The following is a 23,640-nucleotide window of genomic DNA, read 5'->3' on the forward strand; positions in this document are numbered from 1 at the left end:
GGGTTTGTAGTCATGTAAAAAGCAGTTGCTGCACATGTGGACTCACATTATACAAGGTATGTTGATAAATGAAACTGTAATTTTTCATTAAAACTCTAGTATTTTAAAAACCACTAGACAAAAAGCTTAATGTATGTGATTATATGTTAGTTGTTACGTGCAATTTAGGTGAGACTTTCATTGACAAAGTAGACCTTGTTAGTTGAAGAATTATGACAGATCAACATGAACATCAAATTATGTAATTGTTTTCTTGAAGTGTCTTATGTATGTGATAGGTGAGTTAAATCATCGTCTCTCATCGGTCACATCCCTACTACCCCTTAATACAAATAGAGATGAGTTGAAACCACCCTAGTTTCCCCGAAAACTGAAAATCTTTGGAACCGTGGCAACATCTAATTTGGGGCGGATAGACGGCATGGGAGACAGTGCGACGTTGCCCACTCTTTCACAATCTCTTTGCTTCTCAGAATCGATCGATCGCGTACCGAGATGTGTCTGCAACTTTAATTTATCGTTTTCCAGTGACGTGCCAGTCAGACACATTTATAATTGATAACAGACGATTGTTTTGCCACTGTTTCCGCAACGATCAATGTTTGTTTTATTTATTATTCACGTTATATTGGCCAACTTTAACTTATGCACAACCAGTGGATTTAGAGAGTTTTTTATTGCAAAAATGTGCAGCAGTGCCGTCACAGACAGGTGGGCAATTTGTCGTACTTTCAGCATCAATTTTAATTTACAAAAGGGAGATAAAAATGAAATCGCAACCGGCAAGCTGCAGACCGGGCAGGTGCAAATGTCGCTTCATAAATAATTCCCACTAACGAGACGGTGTAGGCGACGTGGCAACGCCGCAACCCGGCTTTCCGCGATTTACGAGCACATCGACAGAAACTACAATGAGCTATTTAGGGGCGGCGTTGCCGCCTCTGCCATTGTTACGGTAGTGCCGCTAGGGCTATAATACTCGCGGTAGCTAATGGTAGCTTGTTATCTGCGCTAGGCGTGGCAACGCAGCCCGTACTTTACCGGCATTTCCCGCCACTTCTAACGAACCTAACGATGTTTTTATTACGAGAGCGGAAACGCAGCACGTGGTCGTTTATTTGCGATAACAATTGAATGTCGCCAATTACTGACAGTTTACTTTACACCTTGCTGTTGTAAATTTTAGTATGTTAGAGATGTCAATGGTGATTTAGATGTCAATTTGACACGTCAAAGGGGTGAAATAGTGAAGGGGATTAAAGGCAAATTTTGGCGAAAGTATTAACCTAAGTTTTAAGCTGTAGTAGCATAGGTCATCTTGTTTTATCAGGATGAGTTAAAACGAGATAGACATTGTAAACACTCTAGTAAACACTGACGCCAAAATACGTCTTAATTAATAATAACAGTTTAGTGTTGACTCACTTTATATGCCACCAGTGTACTATTGCAGTGTTGCCAAAACTCCGTTAAAACTAATTTTCTCGACATAAGAAACTTAACATCAGCCAACATTGGAACGGACCACCATCTGGTACTATGCAAAATAAAAGGTATTAAGATGCACCAAAATCAGGGCATTAAGATCCAGAAATACAACATCGAATCCCTAAACCAGAAAAGTACTAGGACATTTTACAAAAACCTGAACCCATAAATGTCTCCTGGAATAAAATAAGAAACAACATACACAAAGCAGCTGAGGAAGCACTTGGAACAAGATCAGTAAGTGTCATACCAAAAGTGAATACAAACCCATAGTATACCTCACAAGTAAAAAAGACGAGTGGCTCCTCACGGAGGATATATTCTGATTCTTCGTTAGGAAATGTGGGAATTTACGGAGGAAATACGGGATATCCAACATATTCTGGAGAAATACAGGAAGATACGAAAAAGTAAGAGGAAATAAGAGAACGAATATATAAAATTTGAAAAAAAATATTTTTTTGTTAAGATACTGGAGCACTGATACTCTGTACAGCTATTTTCAAAAGAAATAGTGTTGTAAATTTCAGCATCTTGAAAATTCTGGGACGACTATTGATCTGTTTCGTATTCTAACTGATGAAGACATAAAAGCGATTGTGCAACTATCACAAGGAGATCTAAAGCAGAAGAAAATAGAATCGAAAACAGCAGAGTGGATTACTGTTGTGTTTTCATCTTCATCTGTTATTGACTCTGATCTTCCCGAATATATTTCGAATTGTGATAACCACTGTGATGAGAGAAATAGAAAACGACCTTTACAGAACTCAAAAGAGAGTATGGAAAATACGTATCTTAAGAGGGATGAAGAAAGCAGTTAATGATCACAGAGATCAAAAGCATCAACAAAGAACAAAGGACTGATTACTTTTACAACTTATACCTATAACCAGAACAAAACGATTTAAGAAAGAAAGAGAAAAAACTGATACTTCAAACTAAGAGATATTACCCTCCTAAGCTCATCGATGAAACTATTTACCATCATTTTAGCTACCAAACTAAGTCCTCACATACCACTGAATGAAGAACAACAAGGCTTTCGCAAAAATAGATCCACAATAGGTTTTTACCATCAGACAAATAGCAGAGAAGTCCTTGGAATACAGCACACCTGCACTCCTCTGCTTTTCGGCCATCTAAAAAGCATTTGAAGAAACAAACATTCAGAGTAAGTCACAAATCTATAAAACTTGTGTAAGGCCAGTAATGGCAGTAAAATAAATAACGATACATCAAAAACTAAAAGAATGCTCAGAACAACAGAGATGAAAACAATAGGCGCAATAACAGGCAACACCCAGAAAGGAATACCTAAGAAGACAAACTGACACCAGTGATATGGTTAGATGGTGTAGAGTTCGACGAAGATACTGGAACGCACACGTCAGCAGGATGAATGAAGATAGATTATCACAAATTGTCAAGGATAACATACCAACAGGAAGAAGACCCCCTGGTCAGACTATCAAAAAGATGGAGAGACAGCTGGCAGTCCACCTCACAGAAGAAAAATCAGTGAACTACAGGCGGTGTACGCCTTCCATAACTGGAAGAAGAAGAGGAAAATACAGAACACCTCAGTGAAAACCTAACCTAACCTATTTGGTACACCATATATCTGTGACGTAGGAAAGGTACATGTGCGCTATCTCTCTTTTATCTGTTTATAGTGAGTTGAGTGATTTGTCGAGTCTGAATTTGAACCAAACGTTAAAATTAAGTGTCACGAACATTAAATTTGCCTGGTTTTTTAAATATGGTTCAGTTGGCAACTTGTCACAATAGAACTTCTCTAGATAGCTCTAAGGAGTCCATTTTATAGACACATTACCAAAAATGACAACCACTTTAATAGAACTACACTATCTATAAGTTCCTTTATATCGTCGCACTAATCAGGTTCTAGTTCTGAAGGAGTTCAATCGAAGCTGTATAGGGAGATTATCCTAAATGAAGTTGTCTGAACCAAATCGTAGAATGACGGTTATTATTGTGTAAAAATGTCAAATGTTTGCTGTTTTGTCAATATATGTAAGTCCAATCGAATGAAAAAAGGCATTTGACAACACTGCGGCAAAATTTTCGCATACTAGACTTTATATTAGATTTTCTGTCTTTGTCTCGTGCATGAGATTACCAACTGTTTTTTCTGTCAGTTACACGGTTTTTCTTTCATAGTACATTAAATAAAAATGTGTCAATCTTGGTAGGTACAAAGCAACATTTTTACAGATCCGATCCTGTACCATAGATGGTAGTATAGAAAAACAAATATATGAAAGATACACAATGGGTTCGAGCAGAAATAATAGGGGCAGGTAGAACGGAATTTTTGAAACCTACCTGGGGTCTCTTAAAGAACTTTTTTGATTCTTTTGTTGTATATAGTCCGAGAAAATTGATCCCGGATTCTGGGTGCTTTTGTGGACCAGCTGCTCTTCGCCAAATTTCAAATTGGTTCATTTTTTTTGGCTATAAGCGATTCGGATCGTAATGCGAATATTAAAGTCGTGTATGACGGTATAACAGGCAAAGATGATTTATGGGTTTTTTGAAATTGCCTCATATCAAAAACTTTAGTCCAACTAATCCTACGGTTTATTAAAACAAAACTTTTTTTATTGGTAATCACAATTCATCATCATATCTATCTTTCAATATATTAATTGAGAAAAAAGCAAAAGGACAATTAATAGTTACACTAAAACAGGACAACTGAAACGTGCCTCGTGACGTCATTCAGCATCTATCAGCAATTTCAATTGCTGAATTTGGAAAAACTTTGTAGAACCTTTTTTTATATTTAATGAATGCAAAAGTGCAACTAGCCTATTATGTGTGACTGTTATGTTCTATCAACATCAAGCTTAGTGAACGCATTCCTAGGGCAAGACACTGATTTTATATTTGTATGGTACATCTTTTTAAATTCTTACATACACAATTAAGTGGCTAACTAGAGATGACCGTTACTATCGATATCACACCGATTATTCAACCTGTCTTCCTTAATTCAAAACCTATAGAATATCCTTAGGGGTACAGTTTTTTCATCATCGACGGCCATTAAACAAGACGAAGTTATCAGATCGTTGCCGTGACATTTCGACGGTTAAAATCCGCCTCTGGCTCGAATCCGAAATTGCATTTCCTTGCGAGAGGGCCGATTCAAAGAAGTTGTGCCCTTGAGACTCGGTCGTCCTTCGGTCCGATAATTGGGATCCTTACCCCATACGAACGACAGCTGTTCGTTTTTAAAAATGGGGCCTGTTTCCGTATGGGAAAGGCCGTTTCGCACCCGGTTATGCGTGCTCGATTCCTCGAATTCCCATCATTTGAGAGTTAATAGCTTCCAGTTCCTCTTTAGAATGAAAACTTGGTCCATCAACTATCTTAATACCTACGAGTATTCAAAGCCTGGTTTGGGGTAAAATCGATTTCTGGGTTACTAAAACTTTTAACAAAAAACATGGAAGAATAAAAAAAAATTGATTCTAAAATAGGACCTGGCAATTATCCAAACGTATGTTCATTGAACGAACTCAAACTCAATTTATATAAAGCGTTTAATTGGGTTGTGTTGAAAACACTAAGACGTTAGATTAAATTTTGGATGGTCTGGTTCTTCCGCTTTATATGTCTTTTAAGGCAAATTTTCCCGACCAAATCACTCAAACCAGGTTAAGAATAAACTTAACCAGAGAATATCATAAATAAAACAACTTTCTATTGACCTTTTACGTTGACAGATGACAGGGTTAACTGTGACGTGTCGGTCATAAGTAGATATATGGTTTGCAAATACGGAAAGTCTTTTTAGCACACATATCGACGCTATAAGAATTGCCATCTCTAGTTCTTCGAAAAATGAACCACTAAACTCATATGCATTAGTAGTGGAACAAAACACATTATAAGATCAAAAGTAAAATCGTAATTATCCGCCAAGATCGATTTCAGGGTCAAATTTTAATAAATTACAATTTTTTGCGCTTTGTTTTAAGAATCTCAGCAGTTTAAGTCTCAAACCAGACATATGGTGTCTCGAATTTCATTTGTGTCTGTTGCAAAGAAGCTGATCCGCACAAAAAAATCCATTCTATTGCCAAGATTACGTAGCTGAAATGTTTGATATTTCATTGCCACCAGACGACCTTTGTTATGGTTCTGTCAAATTTACTTGATTGGTTCGTTAATTGCCAGCGCGATTTGAAAGAGGAACCTAAACCTCTATAATTGTTCACAAGAAAAATACGAGCACAAACATCTTTCAAGAACATGCAAAAAGTGGTTACCACCAGAGCTGTAAGAATTTTCTTTAAAGATTACGTTGTTATGGGTTTAGCATATTGTTCTATGGGATGGAAGCATGGACTTTCACTGAAACAATGTGTAAGAAGATTCTTCTTCTTCTTCATGTACCATCTCCAGACTGCTATCATCATTGCTATTATTACTCTGGAAACTGTCACTTTGAATAGGTTGGAGGACGTGACGCCGAACCGTTCTCTCTTCTCGTTCCAACAGACCTCCTTCCCACAATCTTTTCCTGGAAAATGAGTTGCAGAATCTCATACCTTTGACCTCTCATAACGTGTACGACATATTGCAGTTTTCTCTTTTTAACCATGTAGGATCTCTACACCCTTCTCCGGTCTGCTTGGGACTTCTACGTTTGTAACATATTCTGTCCATGGTGTTCTCAACATTCTACGATATGTCCACATCTCAAAGGCTTCCAATTTTCGCCCGCAATATACGTTTAGAGTCCAAGACTTCACCCCATACAAAAGGACCGGGAATACATAGCATCTGAGCATCCGAGTTCTTAGATCCATGCTCAGATCGCGACTACAGAGCAGATTCTTGATCCTCATGAAGCATGCACGGGCCTTCTCAATGCGAATCTTTATTTCTGAACAATAGTTCACAGAACAGTTGGCCCAACTAGTCATCGCTCTCGACTATTTCCAGCTTTTCGCCTTCCACATACAGATCCACATTTGGCACTTCAGTTTTGGTAACAATCATGGATTTGGTCTTCTTATCGTTCAGTGTTAGACCATATTACACACGTTATTCAACATATTTTGTAGATCAGACATGTTTTCGGCGAGAAGTACTGTTTTGCATAGCGCAAAATGTTGAGTGGAATGCCGTGAACTCGTATTCCACCCTCTTCACTCAAATTTCCTCTGAATACAGGATGAAGGGGAGTGACGAAAAAGCCCAACCTTGTCTCTCTCTTCGTATGATTTCCACTGCATTTTAAAAACAGGTTCACAATTATTTGTATATATCTCTTTTGTCGAGGTTTTTTTCGATTTAGATTCAGCTTCTATTAGTTGTTTGTGTCTCACCGTGTGGATTGAAGCTTTAGAAATATGGACTTACCGAAGAATGCTATCTGGATAAACAGAGAATTCTAGAGGACTTTGCTCAAGTTCCACATTATAATTCAAGGAAAAATAGAGGAAAACCGTGGACCTGGTTGCTGAAGAACATCTTGTCTCAAAAATCTTCGCTTATGGTATGGAGTAGACACTATGACAACTACTATGCCCACCATGACAGAGATCTTGTGACTGATCGCCAATGTTCTAGGACACGGTACTCGAATAAGAAAAATAGTAAATAACACACAAAAAAGTATACGATTAAAGACACAATCTGGATAAAGGCAATAGTAACTCCTCGTTAGTGGGGAATATTATCTTCACTGTATCATCCACGTGGATTCTCCTTCCGGTAAGTGTTTCCGGTTAGTCCCCGCAAACTTTAGGTCTAGAATTTCCCACTAAGACTTCCATTTATACCTCCGGTTGGCGTGGAGTTTCAAGCTGTTGCTGATTTCTGTTTTAGTGGATGGATGTCCTTTTCTTCTTGAGAGTTGCCGCCTCTCAAAAAGGGTCAGGCCAATGGGAGCTATTCTGGAACTGGAGAGCCTCGCAACAAACGGTTCTGTTCCTAGTCATTCTACTACTCTTCTAACTTCCTTCTTACTTACTTGCTTCTTGTCACTGGAAGAGACTGTGGATACAAAGACAAAGACACAACTTTACACTCACGTGCATCCTTCGTTCTTGCACACAGGTCACAAATATGACTATAATAGCATGCCAATCTCGCCTATCAGAGACCAATAAGTCGGTTGCCATGTGTTTGGACTAAAGATTATGAATACTAGTAGTGACATTACGTCATGAGACATCAGGTGCTTGATGATGAAGAGAGTGCAGAACATGTCTTAATGTGATGTCCAAAATTCCTGGGACAGTTTGCGAGGACGCCCAGGGCAACTAGAAAGGTAATACCCAGCAATTTACCTCATCAGATGATTCAATGAAAATGGTACAAGTTTTTTTTTTAAATAAAGTCTGGTTGATCGAACCTAAATAAAGAAGGTAAGCTAACCCAACGTCATGACTTATGGCGAGGTTATTTTAAAAAGTCACAACATTTTGGGTTATTGACTTATGGAAATTAAAATAGTTGACATGTAGATTACTATATTAATGGAAACAGTGTTGCTTTTCAGAATATAGTTTCTCTTCGGTAATGAAACTGTACTTTATTAATCCATTATTGACTTTGGTCGTTGATTCAGGGAGCTGGTCGAATAAAGATCAGAAAATAACGTCAGAATGTTGATTTAACAACCGAACGGCGACCGCACAAACATAATGGTGTTTGCCCTTCGGTTCTCAAGCCTTTCTCAGACGGTTCGCGGCCTTTGTTCTCGATTTTTTTCCAGAACCAGACCGGGTACGGCGTTCTTCAATTGCCCGAATGGTTATTCGTAAACCGACGGGAATTTATGTAAATATTTGCCGCGTTTTCGATATTTATTTGTCCGTGTGCTTTTTTCCGACTTTGTCGGCCCACCGTTTTAACTTAATTAATTTCGGCGCTTTTTTGTTCCAAGTCAAAATGTTAATCGCCCGTTTTACATAATGTAATAATCCTTGAAATCGGTCCGCTATTTTCGGCGATGGTTTATGGGTCAGTCTGGTCCGCTTGTTGTTGTCAGGGTCATGGTTTCGTTTTTAGCGACAACAAAGAAGACCTCGTGTCTAGGGGTTCGTTTAGAAAATATTCAAATTGCTAATAACCATCAAATTTTATCAATCTTATAGATCAAGTCCCAAATCAATTTTCCATTGCCAGAGATAGTTACCAAGAGATAGAACCTTCATCCATAAAACGTTTCTTGAGAGTTATAAGTAAGAAAAGTTCCTTCATAATTCTAGAATAGCAAGTGAAAGAATGACTGGAAGCTACAGCCAACCTGATTAAAAAAATACTTGTTATTTGAGAAGAAGGAAATTTGAAAGTAACTTAACGAATGCTGTTCCAGACAGTGCTATCTTCTGGAACACAAATACAGAATCAATAAAGTATAAGAATCAAAATTTCCAAAAGGAGAACGTACTTCAGATGAGACCTCAGAATGGTGAACCTGCCGCACAAGCTTTCAAAAATCCCACTTTTTTGCCATTAATTGGGTTAAGTGGTCACCAAATCTAGACTTATGCCAATAATTAAAGCTAGGAAGTTCTTAAAAGACCGTGCAACAAAGGTAATTGTTAAGTTGTAAGATGCTTTCGTCGTATTAAGACATACTCTATTGGCCTTCTCCCATTAGATTAAGGAATAACGTCCACATCATATTATACCAAAATATTGTGTTATAGGTTTGCTGACCAGATCTTAAAGAAAGTTTTAAAATAAAGTTAAACTGCTCTTTATGCACGTCGGGCAAATGTACGATTTGGGAAATTGGGAAATGCACCAATCTGAAGAGTTCTCCTGCTGCTCGGACATGAATGAGGTCCAGTTGCAAATATTAGTTATCCAGAAGATCTGCCTTGGCGACCCTCTAATTTGGTCTAATTTGCCATCGCTGATTATTGGTCCAAAATCAAGTTCCGTTTAGAGAAAGCACGTGCCGATTTTGTCAAAATGAACAAGACTCTCAGTAGCTACGACCTGACCCTAGATATTAGAATACGCATGCTGAAAAGCTATGTATTCCGGTATAAAAGAAAAATAGAGGCATTTGAGATGTGGACCTACAGAAGAGAGTTGCAGGTGTTGAAGGAAATGAAGAAAGATCAGCTGTCTGGGTCACATAATGCTAAATATGAGATACTCCACTTGATAATCCAGGGGAAGATTGTGGACAGAAAGTCAATTGGGAGAAGTAGAATATTTTGGCTGCGGAATCTGCGAGAATGGTTCAACAGGTGTTCTGCAGATCTATTCAGAACAGCAGTTTCCAAGGTCAGGATTGCCATGATGTTATCAAACCCCCGATAATAGAGAAGCTACATATGAAGAGGAAGATTCCTGATTCTGAGCAGGAAGTATTTTTTGCTACGCATTCAGGGCATCACAAATAGTGAATCTCTGGAATTATTTATTATAACAGAGTTTAGGCATTTACATTTTTTAACTCTCTATAGTTACGGCTCGTTATGATAAATTTGGTTTTCGATGGTCTGCTGGCGTTCTTCACGCTGTTTACAAGTTGTTCAATGTTTCATGTCTTCCGCCATAATAGCCGTATCATCTGCATATCTCAAGTCCATTGATCTTAATACCAATGTCAATGGATTAGAATAGTATTGTCAAAAGTTGTCTCTGTATGAAGGAAGAGTTGGCTTGATTACTTTCACTATGCCATTTGTGCTAATGTTAATGTAATGTAATGAATGAGAAATTAGTTAGTCAAATTTTAATTTCCTGTATACCCTATAAGTGTGAATCACTTATGCATTAACACACTGTGGTTAGTATCAGCTGCAGTTATTAGTTAATCAAAATATATGTACGTATCATAATGATTGCTAATAGAGAGAATGGTTCTATTATTTTATTATTGAACTGCTGATTGAAAGAAATACAATGAAAAGATTTTGAGAATTAAGTAGAGATATAGTAAACGGTAGATAAATTGTTGATCAATTACTATTTAAAAGTGCAATTTGGTCTAATACTCAAAGTGATCCATGTTCTAGCATCACAAAGAAAACAGAAGACTCAAAGTTGTTACCACAATATAAATTTATTTTTGACCATAGCTGTGTCCAAACTCATCATGTTTGTGTTCGGCGTCTATGACACTGGTCTGAAGATGGCTTCAACCGAAACCGGTCACCAAACCAATGAATATTGTATCAACGACTTCAGTCTTCTGTTTTCAGACATTTTTCGTGAAAAAATGTACTTTGCCTGCATTAATCAATGTTTGTATCCGTATTGCCTGGTGAATGAAATTTTCTGTACCTTCTCTTGGTATTTATATGCCAAAAATGTATTATTACATTCTTTTTCTTATGGTTTACCAGTCGAACAAAATGTTCTGAACTTCGACTAGTTTAGGGTCAGGTTTTATATCTAAAGATTCATATACGCTTCTTTTGGAGCTTCTGATAACAATATTATATTACCATTCTGTGATGATGTGTAATCTAATAGGCACTTATTATGATACTAGTCACGTGACCAATGTGATCATGGCCAACACATCCTCAACGACAAGGAAACTATTAATTATTGAGATTTTATAAATTATGTCCATGTTTATACCACGTTATTGGCAAACGATACATAGCATATTAACATAAATCCGTGTTTTCAATTTTAATATACATGCTGAACCACTTAGATGTCGAACACCATGATAAAATTTGATTATATTTTTGATAACTGCTATTTTGTTGTCACATAGGTCTATCAATATTTTGTTTCATTTTATGTGCTATTATGTTGATAATAGGATTCAGGGAGCTGGTCAACAACAGCAGTAATGCAGTGTGACTGTCTTCTTCAGAAGCTGAAAATATCGGACGATATGAGACCTTGTTCAATCAAATCAATCATCCAAATCCCCATTGGCTTAACGAAGATAGAAGCGTCCAGAAAAACAGAAAAGTGCCTGACCTCTGTGGGTCAGTTGGTTGGGTTGGGGTCACAAGATTTTAAAATAATAAATTAATAATAATAATGAAGTTGAATATGACGACAATGTGCAAAAAATTAGTAAAGTAGGTATACTTCTCCTCTGATTCTTTGATCTGAAAGAGGTGTCGACAAATCAATTACGAATTGGATGAGCAAGATGCTTGCAACAGGATTTCTTGAAACTACAGTGGATAGTAGCACCATTGGCACTCCTCAAGGAGAGGTTGGTTCACCTCTGGTGTGGCACTTAGTAGTAGAGATGAATTACTTAACAAGCTAACAAGCACTGGCTTACACTGCATCATAGGATACGCAGATGGCATCATCATAGTAGCCAAGAGCAAATATGAACACACTTATGTGAGCTCATACAAGTGGGAAAACAAGACACTGTAAGATGGGGCACTCCGGATCCAGATATCTGGAGAAGTCATGAAATTCAAGCAAGAAGTTAAATTTGTAGAAATAACAGTAGATTAGAAACTTCTTTGCAACAGGAACATTCAGTCCACAAGAGCCTTGAGGGTGTGTAGAAGCCTAGCAGGAAAGATCTCGGGTTGTAACCCAAAAGCAATCTGAGATGGATGTATACCACCATGATTAGACTCATTACGTATGGGGCGGCTGCTTGGTACAATAAAACAACAAGAGAGAATGGATTAATATAAATCTGTTACTTACTGTCTGGAAGAACACACCATTAAATGGTAAATGTATGGGTCCAAGACATACAAGAGAAGAAGAGCAGGAGTGTTTGGGCCAAGAACCAAATACTCCGAGTCAATGAGAATCTACCCTAGTATCTTTCAGGCGGAAATTCACGTAATAGAAAGATTCAATGCTAATCTTCGGCTATCGCAAGTAGGATATTACCTGGGCAAGCAGGATTACCTGGGGTTCCAAGACACAGAGGAATTGGGGGAAATAAGAAAGCCGACATTCTCGCTAACAAAGACTCCTTTCCTTTTACAGGACCAAAACCCTTTTGTAGCTTGGGGAATCACACCTGTAAACACGAGCTAAAAATGAAAGAGGAACACGAAAGAGCCAAGCTCTGGGAGCAACTCACTGGTTCAAGGGTTTGTAAAATTGAGCAAAAGAAATCTACTCTCACTCACAAGTTTCCTCTCAAGAGACTGTTGCTTGAGAGGTCACCTGAACCGGATAGGCCTAGGAAAACACGGAGACTGCAGTTTCTGTTGTGATGAGGAAGACCCTCCTGAACACCTGCTTTGTGATTGTGAAGGTGCACTCTCAAGTATAAGGACATGGACCAACTTCTTTGAAGCAGCAATGATATTTAGACCTTGAAGCTGGAGGAGGAACTAGCCCAGATCCTAGTAACGGAGGGCACAACAGACCTCAAAGACGCAGTGCGCAAAGAGTGTGTATTGTAGAATATACCTTGACCGTTACGAAACGGCCATAAAATCTTCTGAGAAATCAGAGGTCATATATTCGATACATTTGAAACGCAGTTGCACTGGAAGTGTTTTCATAGTCTTTGGATACTATGATCGTATAAGTGTCTAAAATTAGGTGGACAAATAAAAAGTCAAAACTGGAAGTAACAAGAATTTATTTCTCTCCCACATGACAAAAATACGTACATTTTTGGGTCTATTGTAAGTTGCGTTTGAGGTATTATTACAAGTTTACAAAAACTTTTCTCAGGTCTATTGCGTCTGCATGTCGAATTGTAACAAGACCCGTCAATCTGGCCGATCAAATACGTGTGTAATGGAAATAACATTGATATTTTAGTTTTTTGTTGTGTTTTTAACAAGCAGTTGTAGGTTTTAGTAGTTTCTGAAAATCACTGAAAATATTGCAAAACGTCGTGTCGGCCAGGTTGTTGAAAATTTTTACACAAAAACCAGGCGTTTGAATCTAAATATAGACAAATCTAACCTTAAAAGAACTATTTATAATGCGCGCCCATTTTACAACAAATAATACAAACTGGTGACTTTTTACAAATTTTGTTCAATAATTCAGGTATAGAGGAATAACGATGCGTGTGATCAATTTACTTCCATTTGCTTCACTACTACATATTAAATAACAAAAGACCAAATACGAAAGGGAGTGTGAGGGTGGAGGGGATGACAATGCGCTAAAAATATTACAGCTAGATGTCGTTATTTACACGCGGTCCAGTTAACTCTCCGGTTAGTTAACCACAACTTTTAGGGTCGCCTCTAGTAAAATACGCAATAGCCTACGCAATTACAGTCTCTATAACGTTTCGTATTTACAGAAGTGAGAAATCGCTCAATTCGTTCGTAAACACACTCATTCTCATTTCGTTCTATCTAAATAAAATTATGTACAAAACAATTTTATAAAGAGGTGGAGTTGTCACTCCGGTCTACAAGTGAGAAATATGAGAAAGTAGTAGAGAGAATACAGTCAAAAGTTACTTTCCTGCTAAGTCACTATTCACTTAAGAGTTAATTATAATTGTTATTAAATGGCTGAACCAGTGGTCCAATGTTGCAACAATGCTAATAAAGGTGTTAAGTAATCAAATCTGTGAGCATAGTTAAATTGATTTATTATTACTATAGCCAAGTTTATGATTGATGAATGTACAGCAGATTATAATTATTAAATGCGTGAGTCGTAACACTCTGGCCAACTCATTAGATTAAAGAAAAGTTGCTCAGTTTGATTGGAAATTTTATAATGCAGTCTGTCCAATTATGCGAATGTCGAGAGAAAAAATGATTCAGTTTTGATTATGCTTTATGGATACTCAATTTGAAACACACTGTAGATATCTCCTAAATTTACAGGAAGAAGAGAAATTAAGACCAAACACAACTCTTTACATTAAATGATAATAATTGACAGTCATGTTCACTATACAATAATAGTAATAGTTTATAAACATGATCAATGTCAATTATCTAACATTTGCTATATCGAAATGTCTAAAGTCTGGGGTCAAACGAATGGGAAGAGAACATTGGAGAGTATTCGAAGAAAACAAAGGACAATTTGTTGTTACTTTAGAGTAAAGAAAATCTGCATTGGAGGTTTTGATATAAAAAACAAAATTTACGAAAGACAGTACGTTTCAAAATGAATTTAGTCGTATAAAAAACATGTACAGAATTGTGGACTAAATCAAGTACTATCAGGAAAGCCTAATAAAACACATTCACATCACGTTAAAACTTTAATTTGTCAAGAAACTTAGCAACATTTTTCTAATGTAAATGGCCAGGTGCAGCTGAACCACTTCAAAAAAACCATTAATTTTAGTGCGGCTTTTATAGTTGAGATTAGTAGAAAATTTGTAGGTTTTGACTGTTTCTCTCCACCTTCAATTTCTATTCGCGCCCGAATAATAGTTTACTGTAACAAATACACTGTGTCAATTAGTTTAAAAGGGTAGGACGTCACACGAAAAGGCCATTTCGACGGTCCAGTTCACTGTTTGTCACGTGCATACACTAATTTACGAGATGGAAAATAAAAGAGAATTCGCGCCACTTAGAAAATACAAACTATTATTACACGTTAGTTATCACAATATTTCCAGAACTATCCAGGTAGGTCTGTTCTCTTCTAGTAGATCACCTCATAGACGGTGGCCTTTTTGTCGCCAGACCCCGTCACTATGTACTTGTCGTCCGCGGAAATGTCGCAACTGAGCACGCTCGACGACTCTTTGGACTGAAAAAAAAAAAAGATTTTTGTTAGACACAAACAAAAATAGTTTTAGTCTGATTTAAAAACATGGAACAAACATTTCAGAGTATTGCTGGTAAGTTGGTAACAACTGAAATGATGATCAATAAAATGGGAGGAGGTGTATCAGGATACTTCTTAATAAATGCATGAAAACTATCGACCAATAAGCTTCTAACTGTATTTAAGAAGTTGCACTGGGAAGCAAGAGGTATAAACGTAGACGTAGTATATTTGAACCATCTACGCTTTGCCGATGTTATTGTGTTAATAAGCAGCGACCCCCTTCAAATAGAGATTAGAATGAAAGAACTCCATGAAGAGCTCCTGCGCGTGGGAGTAAATATGAACCTGAATAAGACCAAGATCATGAGTAGAGATGACCTACTTATAGCAATAGACCATCACGTGTTCGACATTGTAGAAGACTACGTGTAGCTAGGTCATTTAATTAAATTGGACAAAAAAACCAAACGTCCCAGAGAACTAGGAGACTGACCTGGGTAGCATACGAGAAATTGGAATATATTCTCACAAACCAAAACATCCCTATAGTAGAACGATGGAAAAATCCATGCTGGGAATCAGCCTACAAGACAAAATGTGCAACACAGAAATGAAGGTAAAAGACATAATCAAGCGTGTCGCTGAGCTTAAGTGACGATAAGCTGGATATGTAGAAAGACAGGACACCAATAAGTGAACAATAGTAAAATGGCGGCCACAATTAACAAAAAGGAGCATTGGAAGACCCCAAAAGAGATGGCTAGACGACATCAAGCAGTTGGTGGGCCGAAACTGGTACCAACTTGCTTTAGATAGAGACACATGGAGAAACCTAGAAGAGGCTTATGTCCAGCAGTGGATAAATAAAGACTGACAAAGAAGAAGAAGAAGAAATAGGTAAGTTTTTTGGGGAGTTGTCCACAAAAACGTTTTCAAAAACGAAATCATCCCGTTGTTTCTACTGCTGCTAGTTAACTAGTATCACCATATGAAGAAATGTATTATAAAATTATTCCAGCTAACAATCAATAGAGGAACTTGTCCATACCGCCAGAGAGAGGGAGAGATTGTCGCCAACATCCAGTGAATGGGTAGGCATTCGAAGAAGAAAATTCCAGCTAACAAATGCAGTGAGATGAAATGCATACGTATAACCATAAAATGCTTATTTTCATTTAAACTCAATCTTTAACCCTCATTCTAGACAGCTTTTCAAAGTATTTTTGGTTTATTAAACTAAAAAAGGCGCTGCGCTTTGCAGACGATACAGTTTTAATTCCGAGTGATGTCAATGAGGTTAAGTAAAACCAAGATAATGAGCAATACAACAACAGATATTATCATAGAATATAGAATTGTGGAAAATCTCATGTCTACTGGATCACAATATAAAAGTGGACAAAGAAATCCAGACCGCAGGACTAAATAGAAGGATTGGTCTGACTTGGGCGGCATTTGGAAATCTCCCTCATATTCTAAAAGACAGAACCATCTCCATTACCTTAAAAAAGGAAAGTATATGAATCATGCATACTTCCAGTAGCATAGAACAGCTTAGACACGATAGAGAGAAGCGCAAGACTATCAAGAACAACACAGAGAGCTATGCTAGAAATTTTGCTTAGAGATAAGATTTCGACAAGAAAGATGGACCATAAAGATCACAATATGGAAACCAAAGAAAGGTCGGAAGACCTCAGAAACGATGGCTCGAGAATATCAGGAGAGTGGCAGGTCGACATTGGATACAAACTACACAAGACAGAATGTCCAGGAGTGGATGAATAATGGCTGACATAGAAGAAGAAGAAACTCGGCAAATGCATTTCAATGATTCAGATTGTATCTGTCTTTTCTGTTACCGGTTACATCTTAACAACTTCTTTCTTTTTAATTACTATCTGAACTTTCTTAGCTTCATCAGATATAACAACCCATAGGAAATAATTTTCAATGATAATACTTTGAGCATTAGATATGACTACATTACCTACTTCAGAAACAGAGTACAGTACATACCTGGAAAATACTAGCCCCATAAGGCGTCCTCCAAGCGTTCAACAGATTGTCTTTCCCTGTTGACACGAACCATTTACCGCACGCGGCAAATCTTAAACTGAGAACGCAACTTTCGTGCAGATGCAGCTGATATTTGTCCGGTTTATTGGCATGGAGAACTTCAACGTTGGAATTCTCCATGCCGACGGCGAGCCATTCCCCAGTCGGACAATAACCAAGCGAAAATATCTGCGAACTAAAGTCGTGTTGCTGGAGTTGTCGACCTTCGCGTAAGTCCCAACTTCGTACAGTATTGTCAAGACCTGAAATGTCACAGATACATCTTAAATTTTATTCTACAATTCAGCAAGCAAAGAGCTAATAATTGTATAAAAAGTAGTGAAACAGCAAGAAAGTAATTGCATTAATTTTCCACTGGGGTTCAAGCACCCCAGTAATTTTTTGTGGAAGTGGAAGTTTGCTTTTCTGCACTAGTGTGGCAGAGTTACTTTCCGGCTCTAATACGGCAAAGTGTGATCAATATTTTGTCCTTTAAACTGGTTTCATGCAAACAGATCATGGAATCGTCAAATAGACAGGACAGCTACTGTAAATTTAAATCTGGTTTTGAAAAGACTTTTCCTGATACAGGAGGATTTATACAGGAAAGTATTATTTTCCACACTTGTTAGTAAAATAACTATTTCAAGATCTAAGATCAACAAAGCCTGTCAAATATGAAAACTTTTCTTCCTCTTTATACAATTATAACCTCTTTGATATAAGCTTATATATTAGTTGTGACGTACCTCCTGTCCATAATTTCGTTCCATCGGCGGAAATATCGATACAAGAGGCGCCATCTGTGTGACCTTGGAATTGCCTTACTAGAGTTTGATTGTGTAGATCCCATACTGCAATATTACCATCTGAGCAACAGCTAAAGCAAACCTATATAAATAAAAAGTAAAATTAGAGACTGAATAGAAAGTAATATAACTAGTAATTTACAACAAAGACAAGTAAATGATGTATCAGAGCATTACATAGAGTATGTTTACCACAAATTGGTATTGACAGCAAAAATATATTAGTTGATTACAGTAGCTTAAAACGTGGACAAACTATTGAGCAATTATTTTGTAATTATTAGAGTGGAGCATTTCTGAATATGAGCATTTAATAACAAACTGGAGGCAAATAAACAAAAAAGTACTATAACTCTGTAATGCCATATAAATATTGAATTAAATATTAATTAGTCGACTTTTTTCTGTTTTAACTTATTTCTTCAAAATCCAGTACAAAAAAATGTTCAAATAACTTATACGTAACCGTCAATTTCTTTATAGACTGGATCATATAATTAAATTCCTTCGAAATGCACCAGGAGATTAAACAGAATATTAATATTACAATTGATAAATCGTAAGAATATTGGAAACTGTAATGATTAATTTGTGAACTTTCTATAACGAAAACATCAACAAACAGGAAAGGACTGCCAGGAAATCGATTTGAATTAATTCATTGAGAAATACTTGTTAATTTTAAAATTTTGTTAATAAAATTGATATTTTGATTATTATTAACACGAGTCTCGGGTAATTATCCTTATTTCTTATTTGTTTCACATTTTTTGGGAGAATTACCAACTATTTTCGACAATCGCCATTCAATAAATCCTTACTCTGCTTTTTGAATCGTAGATCTAATAAAATGCATAATTCTGGAGCTCCAGAGTAGAGAGACTTAATGTAAAAGTTCGTTTTAGGAGGCGAAATATGAAGGTGATGAAGCAAGAATTAAAATATTCTTCCTTTCTAATATAACACACTGTATATATTTAGAGATATAGCAGTTATCTTTCTAAATTAGAAATTTTTACTTTGATATTTGTATGTTATTAACATTCTATATTCCTAAAAGAGTGATACAGACAAAAAAAATTAATTGGATATCCAACAAAATCTAGAATCTTATTACAGATTTATGGTTATAACTACATAATGTAAAGCACAAATGATTAAGGGTGATAACACGAAGACAAAAGTGCATCTTTTCTATAAGTTCTCAATTTGAAAAAACCTAATCAAGCGGTGGGAAAAGATCGTAGAGCTAATAAGCAAGATCGTTTATAATTATTACTAGTGTAAGAAGATCATATTTTTTAGTAACATTGGGAAGGTTTAGCCAATTTCACAATGATTCTAGAGGCCTCTGACAATTACTCATGACTGATATTTTGAGAGATCTGAAGCATTTAAAGAAAAATAATGGATGGTTTTAGTAGTATTTAGAATCCTCTGGCACTGTCGAAATAATTTAATGGGTCTTTGAAACAATTTGGCATTTCTACAATGATTCTAGAAGCCTCTGGTAATTTTATAAAATCTTTGAAGGTTTAGAAGATTTTTGGAGGCTTTGGGCATTAACAGAAAAAACTTATGAAGACTTTTTAGTAGTATTTAGAATTCTCTGGTGCTGTCAAAACCATTCTAAGGGCCTTTGGCAATTTGGAAAGGCTTTTAGTAATATTGGAGAGTCTCAAGCATTCCCACAATGATTCTACAAGCCTTCGGCAATTTGGAGAGGTTTTTAGTAATATTGAGCGGTTTTTCCACAAAGATTCCAGAAGCTTATGGGGATTTTCAAATTGCAAAATGTCAGTAGAGATATAGAAGCATTAAAAGTTCAATTCCTCAAAAGAAATTATCAATTTTAGATACAATTTCAGCATAAGTTATTTTTGATAAGCTGCAGATTTCGGTAGTCTACAATGATCGAAAATTCAAGAAGACCCAATGGTCTTTTTTATAATCCGGCTCCAGTTTACCACCAACTAATGGACTATTGTTTAATTAGGTTAATCTCCTAGGAGAGATAGTTTCTCAGTACCTCGCATTCTGTACAGAAGTATAGAAGAGTTTACAATTCAAACAATGATCACGTATGATTTTCATAAGAAACTTAGTCACTGTAGAGCAAGAAACAGCCTTAACAAAGTACATATTTTAAGCGACAAAAGGAAATATAACTATTACGAATAATTACATACAATGTCAGTTCATCACTCAGAAAAAGGAATACCAGAAAACCAATTCTCACCTTTGAATCGGGACTAATAGCTAAGGCATAACATGCCGGGGCGCTAGAAGTCAATTCAGCTTTAATACGAGGTGTAGGACTGGCAAGATCCCATATTGACAAATTACTAGCTTCGCCACCCACTATCAGCGTTCTGCCATCCGGTAACAATTTGACCGATCTAATGTAATTATCACGTTGCAAACAGTCCAACTGAGACACTGGGCTTTTCGATCCCGGCTGGCTGATATCCCACACTTTCACGCAACCTTTGCCTCCGGTGTACACGTACTTGGTTGGATTGGATATTGTAACTGCGCACACCACCTCACCATGACCCAGAGTGTTGATTTGGCGTGCGTGCCGTGGTATGCCTGGCCCAACCAAGGCGTCCGGGGGAAAAGGGACAGGTTGCATTTGTCCGTCTGCACTCACATGAAACGAGTAGGCCCTACAAATGTTCCAAAATCAATGACGGTGCTCCGCTAAAGTACGAAATACTTACGGTTTACCACCAGGTATCCCGCCTAAACTGGGAACTACAGGCGCTCGCATTTGTGAGTGTGGATCGTAGCCCACTTGTAGAGCTGGTCGCGGGTAGTTGTTAAGGCCGGGTGGGATGTTATTGTGAAGAGCTCCGTATCCAGCTCCGGCAGCTGCAGCTGCGGCTTGCAATTCGTGTGGTGGAGCCCCATTTGGAATTCCCAGGTAAGGCGGGTACTGGCCTAGCGCTGCAGGCTTGGATACTGACTTCATAGCGCTGCTTCCTGATGCCGAACCAGCTACTGACGTCGGAGTGACCGATTTTGAGATGGGTGTCGGTGGTTTGTCTTCCATTTTTTTGGTTGATGGAGTTGATGCGTTGCTTGACGTACCCGATCTAAATAAAAAATAACACTTTAATAAAGCTTCGCTAATATAGTCCATATTTTAAAATTTTCAGTAATAACTCCATTATTTTCATCAGCTAAACAGGGAAGAGATACAAGGAAGTTTAAGTTGGAACTTAATTTGGAGTTGAATAAAATTTTGAGTATTCCCAGAGATATAATACATAACCCAACCTAACTAATTTGATAAGGTAACTGAAAACGAATAACACTTTGCCTGTGTAAAAAGCTATATGGTACTTTGCATTTTGTAGTAAAAGTTTGGTTGAAACTTTTGCAGATCAGACGATAAACTTCACTAAACTTAATCTATTTTAAGTAAATTTATCAGAGAAACTTCAATGATACTACAAAACAGTATTAATTTCAAAACTGCCTTCACTAGTTCCTTTATTACAAATCAGTCGTAAGCTTGCAAACGGATGAACTTTTCTTTGAATAGCAGAACATTGATAAAGTGTTGTCGGCTCTAGTCTATCGAGAACATTCACTTTAACTCTACAGTAATTACCAATCGAACCTTATCTTTCACATTATAAGTGATGATTTTGTTGTGGCAAATTTTACTTTTTCTAGTGGAATTGCCAAGTATTTTATCAAGGCGGTTAAGTAGACTTACAAGTGTAAATGATGATTGAGTGAGTGCTTCAGCAGATTTAGTTTATTAGGATTTTTTTTGTAAAAAAAACACCGCCAGAGTGTGTATTTCCTCATAATGACATAGAATAGTAGTAAAATGCGCTTTGAAGCACTTTAGCAATTGTGTGATAATAATTGGGCATTATCAGTAGTGCCAACCTAAATCTCCTAACGTATTTTTGTTAGTTGACTAAAAAAAATTCACAATTTTAAACTGATTTTAGAACATTTTTCCAAAATTCATATAAAGGGTAGTTAATTTCTTCCCTAATTGCATTTTAACGTGTTAGGCAGCTGTGCAAACTTTCGATATATTTGATAAGAATCAAATAGTAATAGCCTTCTCTCTGTGAAAAGTATAAACAAATATTTATCGGTTTTACTTTAAATAGGCCGTAATTGACTACTACTTTACAATTATCGTAAAAACCACTTTGTAATTAAATCAGATTTAAAAGTATAATGGCTAAGTGCTTTTTAATTAAAGTGTCTCTAGAAAATGCTTGACTACATCTCAAATGCTATACTGGCTCTCTTGGAAGCCAAATCAGTAGGTAGTCGAGAAAGTGAGAATCAGACCGTAAAGTAGTATAGTAATAGTTTTGTTAAAATTTTAAAATAATCATATGCATTAGAACAGTTGTTAAATATCATTTTCAATATTTGACAAGATCACCACCATCATAAAGATTATAGTAGATAATCCAAAAAGGAAGTTTATGGGGCAGAGATGAAATGAGTAAAAGCCTTGCCAGTAGAGCAAAACAATGAAGAAAATGTAGAAGATATAGATTCTAGAGAAGACATAAGATAGACTATAACTAAAACAAAGGCAAAAAGCACCCAAATTTGGAACAGAAACCACTAAGAAATGCCTTGACCTAATCACAAAGCACTACCCAACCAGAAAACGATTATTCCAACTAGGTGGAAAAGGATATCTGGATAAACGATAAGGAAGAGACTTTCTCATCTAACACATAAATACAGAGATCTGCAAAAAGCAAAGACACCTTCAAAAATGCTCATCATCATCATTTCGTAATGGTGATTTTGCTTAAAAAAAAGGATGCAATCTTAAGTGGAGATTCTACCTTAATTCTAACCTGAATTCAACGTCGTGACAGCAAAAAAGCTAAAGATTTGCTGCTAAAGTTCTAATCCAAAAAATGACTGAGCAGCAAAGACAACTCTTCCGGTGTTGGAAATGGTTTGAAAAAGTCCCAAACTGTGTCCTAATCACGATTGATCAGCAAATGACAGAATGTCAGTTTTCCAGACAAGAAAAAGAAAAGAGAGCAGAAATCCAGTATTATCTGGATCTGTAAGATTGATTGTTGCTATAGAAGATTTGATTAACACTTATTAAACCATAGTTAGCAGCCAAATAACTGACTACTGTTGCGTTCATACTCATCATACTAATGTGGATAGTAGAGAATCAACAAGGTTTTCGAAATTATTTGAATATACATGGTTGTAGACAGCAGATTGGTGACCATGACCTCCGGTCTAACCCGAACTAGTCCCTCTAGCACAGTCTACCAAGTAGGTGTATTTGAAAATATTTGAATAAACGAACAAAAGTCAAATACGTTGCGACAAGCAATAATTAATGCTTGCGTAAACATCCGCGACAAGTGTTGTTTGCCTTATAAAGTTTTATTCAATGTATTGCCGTAAGGAAACACGTTTTTAGACACCTTTTTTAATTATTAACGTGTCGGATATAAGCAGAATCGGTGTTGTTGAAAATATTTGGGAATTTGTTAACATTGGCTCGAAGTGTAACCTTAAACTTATTGGTTTAATTTACAGTGGAATTTTAAATTAGTTTGAGTAATGGGTTCCACGTCTGTGT

General features: G+C 36.7%; 1 protein-coding gene across 3 annotated transcripts in view; it reads right to left on the bottom strand.

Moving 5' to 3' along the window:
* Nucleotides 1-13,022: 13,022 nt before the first annotated feature.
* Nucleotides 13,023-23,640, bottom strand: part of LOC145723930 (protein groucho-like) — a 109,530-nt gene continuing 98,912 nt past the window's right edge. For all 3 annotated transcript variants that reach the window (XM_081975501.1, XM_081990643.1, XM_081983156.1), the window contains 5 exons: nt 20,756-21,130; nt 20,272-20,701; nt 17,973-18,114; nt 17,185-17,486; nt 13,023-15,144 (listed from right to left, as the gene is read on the bottom strand). In XM_081975501.1, coding sequence (XP_081831627.1) covers nt 15,037-15,144; nt 17,185-17,486; nt 17,973-18,114; nt 20,272-20,701; nt 20,756-21,130 — 1,357 coding nt within the window. In that variant the 3' untranslated portion in view covers nt 13,023-15,036. The remainder of the gene's footprint in view (nt 15,145-17,184; nt 17,487-17,972; nt 18,115-20,271; nt 20,702-20,755; nt 21,131-23,640) is intronic.

The sequence above is a fragment of the Ips typographus genome, linkage group LG1, assembly GCF_016097725.1.
Source record: "Ips typographus isolate SLU linkage group LG1, UJ_Ityp_2.0, whole genome shotgun sequence".
NCBI lineage: Eukaryota > Metazoa > Arthropoda > Insecta > Coleoptera > Curculionidae > Ips > Ips typographus.